General features: G+C 34.7%; 1 protein-coding gene across 3 annotated transcripts in view; it reads right to left on the reverse strand.

Annotated features, from left to right (window-relative positions):
- VRK1 (VRK serine/threonine kinase 1) overlaps positions 1-16,344 on the reverse strand; it is an 81,704-nt gene that overhangs the window by 28,654 nt on the left and 36,706 nt on the right. For all 3 annotated transcript variants that reach the window (XM_045561081.1, XM_045561096.1, XM_045561087.1), the window contains exons 3-5: positions 12,467-12,522; positions 5,061-5,130; positions 3,735-3,822 (exon numbers count right to left, since the gene is read on the reverse strand). In XM_045561081.1, the coding sequence (XP_045417037.1) occupies positions 3,735-3,822; positions 5,061-5,130; positions 12,467-12,522 (214 nt within the window). The remainder of the gene's footprint in view (positions 1-3,734; positions 3,823-5,060; positions 5,131-12,466; positions 12,523-16,344) is intronic.

Consider the following 16,344-nt stretch of genomic DNA (forward strand, 5'->3'; position numbering starts at 1 on the left):
GTACCCTGACCTATAGGATAATAAAGAGGGAACAAGAATTTTGACTTCCTGATTTCCTTTATATACCAGGTCTTGAAAGGTTCAGATGAGACCAGGACATATGGACATGTTTGCTTTTACAAAATAAGTGATGTGTGTAATGATTATAAAACAGGTTGAATATCCCAAATCTAAAAATCTGAAATCTAAAATCCTCCAGAATTTGAAACTTTTTGAGCGCCAACATGATGCTTAAAGGAAATGCTCACTGGAGCATCTTCAGATTTCAGATTTTTGGATTTGGGATGCTCAACTGGTAGGTATTAATGCAAATATTCCAAAATAAATCTAAAACATACCTGGTCCCAGGTATTTCTGATAAGAGATACTCAACTGTACTACATGGGTAACAAAAATACCTCTGACAATGGTCTGAAAGAGGGCTGAAACACAACTTCTTAATTCAATATGGGATCTATTAATAAATCACACTATGTAGATTTTTGTTTTTATTCATAGATCATCTATTTTAAACATAGATCATCACTATTTTAAACAATCTCTTAATCTCCTCACTATTTCTAAATTATAAATATCAACTGCAGCATGATTCCATAAATTGCTTAGAAATTTACCACATTCTTCCAGAAAGACAGCTCTACCACTGAGTTGTAAGATGAAGGTTATTTCTAAATAACTCCTCTAAAGTAAAAACTTTGATGTATACTTTTCTAGGGACTTGGATAAAACATGCAAGTAATGGGAAAATATAAATCAGTATAAATGATTTAATAATGACAGCAGCTAACATTTTTACAATCCTAACATTGTTCTAAGCCCTATACACATATTAATTCAAATGAGTTACAAGGAAAAGTAAGGATTTCTGTCAGGAAAGGGGCTGGAAGAATAATCTTACTTTCTATTTCTTCACTTTTGTAAGAACTATAATGATTATTTTTAAGAACTTCAACTTAAAAATAAATCGGTATCTTATACATGACTAACGTTCTCTTTTTGAAGGAGACATTTCTAGCAACCTAATTTTCTAAGAGAAACAGGCTAAGAGGTAAGGTCACCACTAGCAAGCAGTGAGTTAAGATTTTGCCTGGAGTATGTCTGGTTCCATTCACTGAACTGTTGGGCACCTCTGATCCACACCAGCAAAGTTCTCTCTAGCAGCACCCTGGTCAGTCAGCTTACAGAGTCAACCTTCGACCCCACTGTCTCTCTCAGGCCCTGGTAACCTCACAGGAATCACATACACGCAAGCCCTATTTAACCGGTCCCAAGCTTTATCATAAAATAGGTGATAAGAATGTATACAGTAAAATGTGCTATGACAGTGTGGGCAACTTTAAGACAGACCACCATTCCCTAGCAAAACACCACCATTCCCAAATATAAATGATAAATAAATAAAACCAATAATAATAACCACAATGATGATAATGACAATGGATATTTACTGGGCACTTACTATGTGCTCCTTATAATTTACGTGTTTTCCTTTCATCTTAACAATAACTCCATAGAGTAATACTATTATCCCCATCTTACAGGTAAGGAAACATGACAGTAAAGAAACCAGCCGAGGACCACACCTGATGGAATCAAGAATAATCAATCTAGTGCTAGATTTGTTCAGTGATGTTTATGTTTTATTGTGATATACTACACTTTTTTTTTTACAAGAAGTTTATAAGAAATTATGGAAGAGTTAGAAGAGGCTTTGTTATTCCAAGTCCAAAAATGCTCTAACCACTTTTCTTCCAATCATCTCTACAAAATGTGGTTTTACATAATGTACTGTTTCTTAGGAATGTAACTATTGCATACTGGAGCACAAATATATCTGCTTTCTAGCAAGTCATCTGCAAGGGTTTTTCTCACTTTACTCCCCTGTAGATACTCTCTGATTCGCCACATAAACCAATTCCCGAGTGCCACTTTCACCATCACATCCTCTCATCCCTTGCTCAACAGCATGTAATAGCTTCTGACCGCCTCCTGTACATCAGTTTCCAAACTGCTTTTTCCTCTCTGCATATTCATTATGTGCCCCAGTCTCTTTCTCCAAGTTTATTTCCTTCTCTCCTTTATATACGTGCCGTCTTCCCTTGCTGGAGAAAGATGGGCATCAGGCCACACAGCAGGACAGAAGACCATCTATCCTCCCCTGGAGATGTCAGCCCTCCTTTCAGTGATTTTCTAAACCAGTAGGTCTTAACATTTAAGGGATTACAGATCCTTTTGGGAGTAAAAGCTAACACTTATCTATATTCCACATATATACTAAGAGCTTTACATTTAATCCTCATTAAGTGGGCAGCTATTAATCCATTTCACAGATGAGGAAACTGAGGCAAAAAGAAGAAACTTACCTAAAGTCCCATACCTTTTAAGGGGAAAAACACAGATTTGAAACTAGACAGTCTGGCTCTAGAACCTTCGCTCTTAACTTACTTAACTAATCCTTGCTCTACAGTATTTCTCCAGGAAATCTTATGAAAACTATGAAAATTTGTCCCAGCGAAACAAAATGTTACATGTGATGTCAGGGAGCCCCACACTCCCTAAGAGATGCAAGGATACCAAGTGAACAACACTGGTTGCCTGCCCCGAAACTACCCCTCCTCTTAGCTTTTCTAACAGAGGACCTTCTGGCTCAGGCACTTCCTCCTCTTCCACACAGCCAAATGCCTCACCAAGTCAATCACTGTGATCACTCTGCCCATGCCAGTGAGTGATTTAAGAATGAGCACTGACATAAGTTTGACCAAGAAACATGAGAAGAAGTCTGCCACAGGACTCCTGGGAAGAGAAACTCACAAGATGCAATACTATTTTCTGCCAGTGGGTCCTGTACCTGCACATGAAGCCTAGAAATGGGGCAGCAACCTTGAGACCACACCATGGAGAACTAACTGAGAACAAAGCCAACATGAGGAGGGCAAAGGTGCAAGATAAGGAACCTGGGCCCTTGATGACTGCTTGGGACAGGTGAGTCAAAGTTCTCCTTTACTTGCAACTTAACGCATCCAAAGCAAACTAAATCCAGTTACAAACTAAATCTACTCGTCAAGTCTCAGCTACGAGCCTTACTCCATGAAGCTCATTCAACTCATTCATTTGAATATTTAGAAAGTGTTGCTTAAGTATAAAATATTAGAGGTTTTCTCCAATGTAAGTATGCCAAAGTATGCACTCCCTCCATTCTCTGAACTCATAAGACATACAAGTCAGAATCACACGATAGCACTTAATTGTTGTCTAATTATTTCATACATGTTTGTTCTCTCACCAGCTAGACTGAAACCCTCATAAAGGGTGGAGTCTAATCTTCTGTGGGTAGATCATGTATATAACACAAACTACCAAATAGAATCCTAAAAGGCTCCCTTTTGCATAAAGGACATGGGGTTTTTGTTTGTTTATTTTTAAGGGAAAAAAATCAGGGCCTGTTTGGTTTTGTTCCTCTTTGTCTGCTGGTTCTAGTCAGTTGATATTGCTCTGTAGGAGTCCCCTGATTAGAGAAGAACCTCCATTCTAACAGGGCATCATAGTCTGCAGCCATGGAAAGCAGAGGACAGAGATATAATCTGACATTCATCTGTGTCACATACACTCCACATAGTCCAGATGAAGGCCTAGTAGTATTTTAGTACTCAGTAAACAATTCTTGACTAAACAAACCATCTGGACAATGAATGTTCAGAAAACGAAGAAGAAAAACAAATCATATATATTTTTACCTTTTTCCATTTTTATCATGTAGACCAGACCCCCAATACTTAGGAACACCCAGGTACTTCAGTTTATGGGTACGAATCCATTTCTGAACTACAAGTTAAAACAGATGCTTATGATTTTAATTGTTATACATAAATGATAACTTTTAAAAAAATCATTAAGAGCAGAATGTACTTACATATGGAAAAAGAATTCACCTTTATCCATAAAAAAGAAAATGAAGAATACACAGTATAACCAATAACTGAAAACCACTTTAAAATCAAAAAATTTTTATTAACCTACAAAATTTTGTTATCCTTCCCTTAAAACTGTCTTTAAAATGAAAAATCTACAAAAAGTATTTTTAAAAAGATCTCAACCACAATACAGACATCCCTCAATTCCAGGACCCCTCCAAGATACCAAAAATCCAGATGCTGAAGTCCCTTATAAAAAATGTTGTAGTATTTGCACATAACCTCTGCACATCCTCACATATACTTTAAATCATTTCTAGATTACTTATAATACCTAATATAAATTCTATGGTAAATAGCTCTTATACTATATTGCTTTATTAATCTGTATTATTTCTTATTGTTGTACTGGTTTTTTTTTATTATTATTTTTTCTTTTTTTTTCAAGTATTTTCAATCCTTGGTTGGTTGAATCTGACGATGCAGGACCTGTGGATACCGAGGGTCAACTGTACTGAAGTTGCAGTCAGTCTCTCTAATTATGAAAATGTTTACTTGCTTCCACAGAAAGACCTATTTTTCACACCAACATAAAAGTCTGCCTTAATCTAAAAGTCCTCAACCAGGAAATCAAGATCTAGGAGAGATGAATGGCTTCCTTGAGAAATTACCGAGCTTGATACCATCCTACCAGGAGAATTCCTGGGTTCTTAGAGGAGAGGTGAGGGGAGGTAAGGGGAGGACAGAAGGGACAAGAGTAACTAGAAGAAGTTCTGCTCTCTACCTTGATATCCTGTTTTATTTCATCAATTTTGGCATTCCCCCAGGTTATGTTCTCCAGAATCTAGAAAAATACTCAAAAAGCTTTGGAGATCCTTGAGCTGTACTCGTGAATTAGGGTTAATTCTCAATATTTCCTAAATCTTGTATCATTTATTAACTTTATTCTATATATCGATAAGATGAAATCTTGTCATAACAAACCCATTAAGAGATCAGAATTCTTTATATGAATTGCATTTAAATGGAATTTATAATGCAAAAAATAACAGACTCATAACATAAGATATAATGCTCTAGTCTTAGCTTAACAAAACAAAAATAGTGGTCATTTTAAAAGTGTAAATATATGTCTACTGTATTTCTTACTTTGCTCTGGTTTAGCAGCTCGCTGGTAGAACTTTAATTCAGTAAAAAGAGGTCCATTGTCACTGGGTTCCTTAAAACATAAGAGTTAATTAGTACTAGCAGTAGTTAAAATTACTGATTATTTTCAATGAGGCTTCAAAAAAAACTAACAAACCAATTTTTCTTTCTAAACAATGTAATTTTGATACTTCATTTTTTAACGGTGTTAAAGATTAAGTCAAACTCCTTAGAAATGTTGAGGGAAATTTAAGTCCATACATCTCATATTTATTTTAAGTTCCATTTCTGTAAGTAATAAATTATACAAAATCAGATATACAGCTCAGTCTTTGCAGAAGTTTAAAAAACGTTTAAACTAATTTTCATCTTTATTAAGCTTCCCCTTAAGCAAAGATCAGCAACCATGTTAACTGTATCACCAAGGGGCTACAAGATATTTCTGAGATTTAATAAAATTTCAATACCTGATTTAACCAATTAGTGGCAAAATCCCATTCCTTTCCTGTTTCTTATTACAGTTATATTCAATTTATCAGGACTGGCCAAAACAGACCTTACCACAAAGAAGAGTATGTATCCTGGGTCTCCAGAATGAGCATACACTGTCCACTTAACTGCATCCTTTTCTTTCTGACACTGATTCCCATCTTTTTCAAATCAAAAAGCTCTACAACTTATTTCCCACACAATAGTTTAAGTCAAGAAGAAAATGTGGCTCATTACCAATTGTTTTCTACCAACTTTACTGAACTACATTCATTTCATATTTTAAGGGACATTAACAAAACTATCTATAAAGAGATACATTTACAAAAGGTATTTGCACAAATAAGAAATAAAACCTGACAGGACTTTTGTCCTGTTAAATAAATACAAAAGAGTACAGAAGATCTTATAATTTTGTGAACTTTTTAAATAGTAAATTTTATCTGACTAAAATTTGGTTGGTATTTATTTAGTATTTTGTATTTTATGTTCTTATCTTATTTACTGATAATTGGAGAAAAATTTTAAAGCAGTGAAAATTTGAAATGAGGAAGCTAACATTTCTAAACTAATTTTAGGATTGTTTTTCTTTTTAGGAGATATGGGAAGAAAATTACTCTGGACAGAATATCTGTGTAGCTGGAGTTCAAGCTTCAATAGAGCATTAGGAGAAGTGATAAATGAGGCCCACTACCTTAACTGAGAGAAAACCTGCAGTTTTGGGTTACTGGAGATGCCTTTGACAAACACTTAAAATATGTTCACTTTTTTTTCATTCAAGACATCCTTACCTATCATAGAAAGCCACTCTATACACACAGTTCTAGCAGCTCGGATTTCTTGTAATTCAGTAAAATAGGAATCCCTAGTTAAAGCACTTAGAGGAAGACTGATTAGCCAATGTGCAAACAGGCAGTACCTAGTTATGAATGAGCATTTCACAGCAAATGGGCAATATATACAATACTTGGATCAGAACCTGAAAATAAGCTTGCCTTTTTTGTTACAGGTAAGTATACTTTTCAGCCCAGCCTGGAAGAGAGTGGTATACGTGGGCTTGGCATGTCCTCAACTGCATAAGAAGTACGAACTAACCAATATACTAAAAATTTGAGTGCTGAATCCTTAATTTATGGACTCAGCACCTCAAGTTTCTCCATAACCTGTGGCTCCTTTCCCAGTAGCAATGGTAGCTAGACAGACATTTGGGAATGTTTCAAGCCAATGGCTGAGAACAGGCCTTCATCAGGAGTCCAGAGAATCAGTATACGAAATGGAAATTCAAGAGAAGAAATTTTGGTAAAGTTATTCTCCAAAGGCTAACTTTTGGGCTAGCTCATTAATATAATTCAGGTTTGAAATGGGTTTTCCTAAGACAAATCCTGGCTTACACCATCAGTATAAAATTCTGATTTATTCAGTTTCAACCTATGTCATATCAACTTTAATTTTCAAGTTCCCCCTTCAGGCAATAATTTATTAAACTTATAATAATGAGAATCAACCACATAAACCAGGCTATTGTAATGAAAGCCCCACTACAATGAAGGCTCTTTGAGCTCATTTCATACTTTCTCTAATCCAATAAACTTCCATTATCACAAAATAAAGGAGCTACTTCCTTGGCATTGCACTCCAGCCAAAGCTAGCTATTTCTGTTGAAGAAAATACCTTAACTCATAACTAAAATGTTATTAACATATTTCAAATCTAAAATACTTTGCCAACTCTATAATAGCCAAGATTTAGAAAAGAAATTGGGACTGACATTTTAACTAGAATATCACTAAACGTTTCTTTAAGACTTCTAAGTGTCAAAATGAAGATGACAACAGAAAAAAAATTAAAATGTGATATATTTCAATGGCACCATCTAAAAGCAACTGGCTGCCATTTAAAAATGAAGCTGCACAAAGTTTCTCCTTCCTACCAAAAAATTATGATATATGAATTGAAAATTCAGGTCACTTCGCATAACATCAGTGACGGAAATCAAACATCAGTCTGCAAACTCCTTTCCAGGGAACTTTGAAATACAGATTTTTATCAGTTCACACTGGGAAAGGACCATGATACAATGAACGTTAAGACCCACCATCCAAAAGCCTGACCTCTACCTCCAGTTCTGCTACTGACATGACAGCAAAGGGTGAGTGCAATTCAAAGAACTACTAATTTCTTATTAAGTCTGTCAGCAAGAAAACACAAAAGAGAATTTCTTTCTCCTTGCATTATCTAACTTATCAATTTATCATTTCTCTCTGCACATTTACTTTCCTGAAATAAAACACAGATAGTGTCTTTCAGTAGAGGCAGAGAAGACAAGTTTGCTGTGTCCTGGGTGCCCCAGCACCACTCTTCCTCAGCTGCTCCTGTAGGTCAAGCATTACAGCCCAAACAAAGCCAGAGACCACTATTTGGTAGGAAGAACATTTTGAGTGAGTGCCTAAACATTTATCTTGAATATGTATGTCTTAACTTCACTCCAATGCCAAATATAAGAAATCTGTGGGTTAACTATTTGGAGCTCTTTCATAAAGCAGATACACGTACTATTAGCAGTAACCAAATTTTTTGACAAACCTTCCACATTAAAATGGAAACCCTTACCAGAAGCACAGAGTGCCTGCAAGCCCCTACTGAAGAAGAGGATCATAAAATAAGGACAAACCATGTACACACACATGATTCCATGTAAAATAATTTAAGGTGCTTTATGTGCCAGATTCTATTAGTGGTTCTCAACCTTGATGCACAAAAGAATCACCTAGGAAGCTTTATTAAAAATACCAATACCCAGGTCCTTACACCCAGATATTCTGATTATACTGCACAACTAGGCTTGAGAACTACTGTTTGATATACCATTACATTATTAGGTCTAATTTCACATTAAACATCAATGTCTTTATTTCTTAAATACCATTTGCAAGTTTTTTCTCTAAAGATAAAATATATGCTCACTTTAGAAAATTTGGAAACATTTTGGTATATTTTCTTCATATATAGCCATTTTAAAACGGCCTTCATACTATATATAGAGCTCTGTATTCTGCTTTTTTTAGTAATTATGAAATTTCCCCAAAGAGTAGTACATGTTCTTTGAAAACATGATCTTTAACAGCCCCTAATGTTTTAAATGGCAAATGTTCATAAACAGTTCTGATTTTAACTCTGGAAAGAAATGATACTCATTTTACATGTTTGTATTTGATGAACCATTTGAACTTTTAATACTATAAAGCTGTGAGAAGGCAAATTATGAATGGCCTACTCTCAGTGACGCAGACAAGAGAGGAAGGTAAGTGGCATCAGGAAGTTGAGAGTAAATGAATAGTAGTAAAAAGGTGGTCGATAATTATGGTTAAAACATATTCCAAAAAATAAATACAATAAGCATTTAAAGATTTCATAGGGGAAAAATAGTTTAAAACAAGGTCCTTATCAAATAAGTCAAAATCTACTTAGGAAGATAAAATAAACGCACAAAAAAATAAAAACTAGTGGCATAAGGAGGATATTAGCATATGAAATTGTAAAACAAATGTTAATACAAGGAGTGCAGTAAGAGTTTAAAGGAATCCAGAAAAGACAGCTATCAGAGGAGAAAGAAGCAAACAGCAGTTACTAAATTTCCCCTTCAAGGGAAAGAGACAGTCATAATGTTGTTTTGCTTATGGCATTCTTCCAGGATCACAAACTGTAACACTGAAAAAGTTACTGAAATATTAAATGCAAAAGAGAAATCAACTGAATATTTATCACTGTCCTAATTACAAAGAGAAGTAATAAAGGATAATAGAAAGAGAACTAAATTAGAAGACAGGAGAGTCACAGTACTGAACTAGGTTTGATTAAATGGCCTTAGAAATGTAATTTGTTACCTTAAGCATATAGGAAATATCTCTTCCTATCCATTTTTTTTCCTTAACTGTATATAAGTGAAAAAAGGTAGTAAAAGTGAAGTTACATTGAATAACAACTGAAACACTTCTAATTACTCACAATAAAGAATAATATCATAATTCCAAGATAAAACACAACTTAAAGAAACTCAGGTTATACAGAACAGAAAAGACATGGTTATACACCAGTTCCACCTATAAGTTAAGGCACTGGCAGGCTTTCTTTCCGAGACATGGAAACGATTATACAAATTAGCCAACTACAAGGGGTCAGAAGTAACCATATCATTTGAACCTCAAGATTATGAGATGTCATAAGGAGACTTGCTTTCTTCCCACAATAGAAGCCTTTTGACAATCCTAAGAAGAAACTAATCTTACCCACAGATTTTAATATTTTAATTTGTCATATCAAAGACAAATGCAGATAATATTCTGCAATTAAATGCAAATGATCCAATTTAATAGTAAGAACTTTAGTTCTTCTGATTTAGCAGCAAGCTGACTATTTCAAAAGGAATGTTATTCCACAAATGAGAAGGAAGAAAAATCCAAAATAAAAGGGAATCAAGAAAAGGGAAATGACAGGAGAAACAAAGCACTGACACACAACTTTAAAGTCGTCACTTTACTTCCACTTCCCTGCGGGGAGAAGCACTGGGACTCAATTAGCCTCTCACCGTAAACAAACATAAAGGTGGATTAAAAAAAATAGCAATTACTATTTTCAAAAATTAGATAATAGGCAGTACAGGAGTGTGACCTCTAAAAGATAGGAAACAAAGAGATCCCCACGACAGCCCCGGCTTTTTTTGCTAGAAGCACTAGGAGTAAAAAGGAGGAGACTCAGGAGACTAAACATGGCACACCAACAGGCCCTGGTACCAAAACCAAATAATGAGATTAGAAAATTTTGAACCAAGAAGTATCTGGGGGAAAAATTAAAGACGAATATCCCTCATGAAATCCTTAACAAAATATTAGCAAATCAATTCCAGTATTATGTAAAAAGTATAATACACCATGACTAAGTGGGGTGTATGTTAAGAATACAAAGTTAGTTCAGCACTCAAATATCAATCAATGTAATTGCCACATTAACAGAATAAAGGAGAAAAATCCTGTGATCCATCTCAATAGATGCAGAAAAAGCATTCAAAAAATGAATAGGCAAACTACAAACTGGGAGAAAATATTTACAACACATACATCTGAAAAAGGACTTGTATCCAGAAAAATTCTTACTACTCAATTATAAAAAGCAAACAAACCAGTTATTTCATTAAAAAAAAAAAAGGAGACACTCCACAAAGGAAAATATATGAATGACCAATAAGCACCATGAAAAAGTGCTCGAAATCATTAGTCATGAAGTAAAAGCAAATTGAAACTACAATGAGACGCAGCTACACACTCACATAATGGCTAAAACAACAAACACACAAAACTAACACCACCAAATGCTGGAGATGACACGGAGCAATCAGAACTCTTATACATTATTGGCTGATGTGTAAAATGGCACAACCACTTTGGAAATCTATCTGGTACTTTCTTATAAATTTAAATATATACCTTCCATATAAACCAGCAATTCTACTTCTAGGTATTTACCCAAGAGAAATAAAAACCTATATCCATGAAAACATTTGTACAAGAATGTTTACAGAAGCTTTATTCCTAACAGCCAAAAACCGGAAACTACCCAAACGTCTATCAGCAGAGAAATAAAATGGAAAAAATCATTGATGCACCAACAATGTAGATGAATCGTTAAAACATCATGCTGAGCATAAGAAGTTAGAGACAAAATAGTATACACTGTATAATACCATTTATGTAACATTCCAGACCAGTAATAACTCATCCCTGGCAAAAAAAATTGAGACAAGTGGTTGCCTTCAAGGGTGTGGGGAAGTAGGAGCTTGACTGGAAAAGGACAAAAAGAACCTTTTGGGGGTGACAGAAATGTTATATGTATTAACAGATGTGAGGGTTACACAGGTGCATGCCTTTGTCAAAAGTCTTCAAATTGTTTAATATCTATGTGAATTAAACATCTATATCTAATAAAAAATATGTCTCAATGTTTTAAAAAGTCATGGAAATAATTCAGGTCCAAAAACAGCTCCAAAGAGGTCAGTTTTTTTTTTGTTTGTTTGTTTTTTAAAGAGAATAAAACAAAACAAAACAAAAAACTCAAGTTGGGGTAATTCTGATTCCTAAATTTCTGTATCCTTTAGGAAAAAAAGTGAGGAGGAGTTTTATGTTAATTTGCCCAAATAACACATCCTATTACTTCTTTTATTTAACAAAACCATGTTCTTCACATGTATCAAAAAGCTTTGAGGAAGGGAAGTAGCAAATGTTGGTAAGCAAAAAGATGCATAATTTATTTAAAAATAGTAGTTAAAATGTCTTTTAGTTTTCCAATATATAAATTGACCTGGCTATTCAAAGTATGCTTATGTCAGATGGGATGTTGCCAGTCTTTACTCAATACAACTAATTTCAGCATTAGTGTAGCAAAGAAGGTCTAACAACCACTCTTAAATAATTTAATTTACTAAGACAGAAGGAGAAGGGAAGAAAATTGGGAATACATAAAAAGAAAAAATTGACCAAGTGGAAGTCCAGAAGTAAATGCAAAAGAAAATACAATAAAATTATATTAAATTAGTATGATCTTGTAGGATATAAATATAAAAAGCATTTTTAAATAGCTGAAATTTTTTTAATGAGCTGAATATTTTTATTCCATATCTGCATACCTCTATGCTTTCATTCATTTATCACCGAATACCAGTGCCACTCTAATTCAAAAGACAAGAGGGACTTTTTGAACTCAAGTTATTTAAAACTATAAAGCTATTTTTATCTCATTAAATATTTATAAAACATTATTAAAAATGTAATACCTTATGGTTTAATTATTCTAGTTATCAAAAAGGATGTTTTACAAAACAAATAGTACAACAAATCAAAAGAAAAAACTTAGATAAAATATTTTCTTACCACTTTTACAACACATGGTGCGTCACTGCCAACTGATTTTGAAGAATTTGTATCAGCTGTTTAAGAAAGTGAAATATTTAATATCAGAAAAAGTAGCATTGTTATAAATATTATATTAATATTTAGGTCTATATATCTGTTACTCCTTGATAGAATAAATTTCATTTCCCAAATATGTGTTTTAGGATACCATTATAGTATATTTCATCAATTTTAAGACTTTCCGCCCCCCCCCCATATTTTAATATGTCTGAAACTGGAATGGATCTTACAGTTTCTGGGTTCTTAAATTTGATCATTGATTAAGTACGAGAAACTCTGAGTTAAAGTTAAGATAACCTTGAATTCAAAAGTACTCTTGGCCTTTGATATGCCAACGTATAATGTGAGTTCCTCAAAAGATAAATGATAAAATTTCTTAAATTTAACAAACTATGGAATCCTTTTAAGAAGGAGCATCTGGAGAATAAAAAATGAGGGAGTTAAAATTTCAAAAAGCACTAGTTTGGTAAAAATGCATCTGGACTAATAGTTCAGGATGTTGGCACTAGAACGTTTACCTGCCATCCAGAATATTTTTAATGAGACTATCATTTTGTTTCATGCAAATAAAGAAGCTCCATTGTCCTGGAATACTGAGTTAGTAATACAAAGTTGCCCATCTTCATTAAACAAATATTTTCCAAGTACCTGCTATATACTAGTTTCTAGGAAATAGAAATTTTGCAGTCAACAGGCAAAAAGAGTAAATCTTTACTCTTACGAAGCTACATTTCAGAGGCAGGATGCAGGCAACAAATAAAACATGAAGTATGTTTGATGGCACTAGGCAACAAATAAAACACGAAGTATGTTTGACGGCACTAAGTGCTATGGAGGAAAACTTAAGCAGAAAAGGAAGGTAGGCAGTGGTAAGAGAGAACTCACAGGGTGTGATTCAAGCAGTGGTCTGAAGGCAATGAGGGCATAAGCCATGTTAGTACCTGGGTGAGGAGCCCTCCAGGCAACCAGCACAAAGGCCCTGATGTGGGAATGTGTCTGACATGTCAGAAAGCAAGGAAGCTAAAGTAGCTGGAGTGAGGTCAAGAGATAGAATACGAAAGTACCAGGGAACAAACACAGGTCACATAAAGGTTTTGGCTATTACTATGAATGAGGTGGGGAGCCACTGGAACATTTTGAGATGAAGATTGGCAAAGTCAGATCTTGATTTTTAAAGACTCCTTTGGGCTGCTTTGTGGAAAATGGAGCATAGGGGCAAGTGTAGAAGCAGGTGAATCAGTTGGGAAGCCATAACAGTGCTCCAGGTATCTCAGTTATACCTCAATAAAGCTCCCCAAAATTTTCAAAGGCTTAGTACAAAAATAATGTAAAATATTCTATTAATAATTTTATTTTAAACACATTTTGAAATTATTTGTTAGACATATTGGGTTACATAAAATATATTATTAAAAATTTTTTTAAACGCATCACATACAAAGATCAAGAAGGCAAAGGGCAGAAGGATGGCTGAAGCATAGATTTTGAGACAATAAAAGGGATGAACATAAAAGTTACATATGAAGGGTCTCATATGCCACTGTTAAAAATTTGGCACTTTATTCTAAGGGCACTGAGGAGCCATTAAAGAGTTTTAAGCAAGATAATCATAAGAACTGATTAGTATGCTAGGTCACTCAAGGCACACTATGAACAATGGGTTGCAAGAGGGAAAGACTAGGACAGAGAAGATTCAGTGCTACAGTGAGAGTCCAGATAATGACCAGACCTGGGACAGTGGCAGCAAGGATGGAGAGAAACAAATGGATCTGAGAAGTCACACAGGTAAAGCAACAGACTAGAAAAGGTATGAAGGCTACTAGTGAAGGAATACTCAAGAATGCTTTCCCAGTTTCTGGCTTGAGGGGTGTCCTTCATTCAGACAATCCTCTCCTGATCATGAGCATATCAGGAGGTGGAAGAAGATGACATAAGTTTTAGACACGTCTGTGGAACATCCAAGGAGAGATCCCTTGTAGGCCACTGGCTATGGGCCTAGACTCAGGAAATCAAGTCCGAGGCTACAGATAAAAGATATGGAAATCAACAATAAAAGGACAGTAACAGAAGCCATGATATTCGATGAGATCACTCAGACAGAACATATAGAATGAAAAGTGAGCCAAGGAAGGAAAGCTGTAGAACAGAGGTACCTACAAAGATGACCAAGTACAGCCAGAAAAGTAGTAAGAAAACCAGATGGGAAGGTATGCTATCATGGAAGACAATGGAAACAATTTTTATGAGAAGGAAAGATAAACAGCATCAAATGCTGCAGAAAAAAATCCAAACAAAATTCAAAAGCAATCTTTTTAATTCACTAACAGAAATTGCTGATGATCTTGAATATAGCTGTTTCAAAGTATCAGCAACAACACAGAAAGAGAAACTAGAGGCAGCAATATTCGAGCAAATCCCTCATTTTATAGATTGGTCAACCAAGGTTTACAGAAGTAAAGTTTTATTACAGAGATCTGTCAAATCATGGGATATTAAAGACACTTAGTATTATATGGCACTTTATGATGATAAATACAAATAAAACAGCTAGCACACATACCAAACAAGCTCCAAATGTGAAAAGGTTACAAAAGCAAATTAGTGTAAAATGAAGAACCTACTTGTTTAGACACAAGTTCCCATTAGTATGGGATGTCATAAGTCCACACATCCTGCAGCAGAGACAGCTTATATAATCTACCATCTCCTCTAAATCACAAGGTCAAAAATATATACCTGGCTAATATAGCTACTATGCTTTCTTGATTTACAAGGATTTTCACCTTAAGTCAGATACAGCCTAGCTCACTGGAATGGACTTGGCTCTAAACAAAACCAGAGAGTCAATACACATTTCCCAAAGAAGTGTGCCAATGACCTATAGAAAGCATATGTGTAAAATATGGAGAAGCTCTGGATTTCAAGTTATGTTTCATGAAGACAGCCCTAGAAACTGCAACTGACCAACTGCAGCCCACTGGTCCTAGAAGAGGTTAAGTGGGACCCCCTCCTGAGTAAGAGGAGTGCTCTTTTATCTATGTCAGTGGTTCTCAAACTTTAGCATGCACCAAAATCATCTGGAGGACCTGTTCAAACATACTGCCACCCCTCTTCCTATAGTTTCTGATCTGTAGGTCTATGGTAGGGCCCAAGAATTTGCAGTTCTAACAAGTTCCAGGTAACACTAACCTAGCCACACTATTAATATGCCAAGTAAGATGTTACTTAAAAGAAAGAAAGAGTTCCATTGCTAAAAATAAAAATTCATAAGCCTCTATGGCAGAAATCAAATAATTAAAGTGAGATTTGAGGTAGAATAGGAATACAGAATGGAAAAGGTAGAGAGAAATATCAGAAGCAAACATGAATTACAATTGTATCACTACTAATATTCTTGGTAATATCAGACAGCTTTAGAAGCAATCAGGCAAAATGTTTTTTAAATCAATAATTTCAGGGTTCCACAATGGGTCCCCAAAAATTTCAGAATAAGTATGCTAATTAACAGCACATTTAATCAGCCCTAATATGCAGTTTCTAGGTAATTCTCCTAATTCCACTATGAAGACTATTAGGTTTGTACCAAAAGAAAACAGATATACACCCATAAAAGATCTGCAAACCTCCAAATTAGACAAACACAAATGGAATAAATCCCAGTTAGATGAAGGTTAAGAGAGGACAGATGTACATGGCTTCCTTTGGGTCTCAAGAGATTAAGATTACACAGAATATCTTAAAAATCTAAAACCATAGTGCTCACTAATAACAACATTACAGATATATTACCCTCTTTTTTATTGTGATTAAATTAACAATCATCTTTTCCATTCCTA

This window comes from Lemur catta, chromosome 1, assembly GCF_020740605.2.
Source record: "Lemur catta isolate mLemCat1 chromosome 1, mLemCat1.pri, whole genome shotgun sequence".
NCBI classification, from domain to species: Eukaryota; Metazoa; Chordata; class Mammalia; order Primates; family Lemuridae; genus Lemur; species Lemur catta.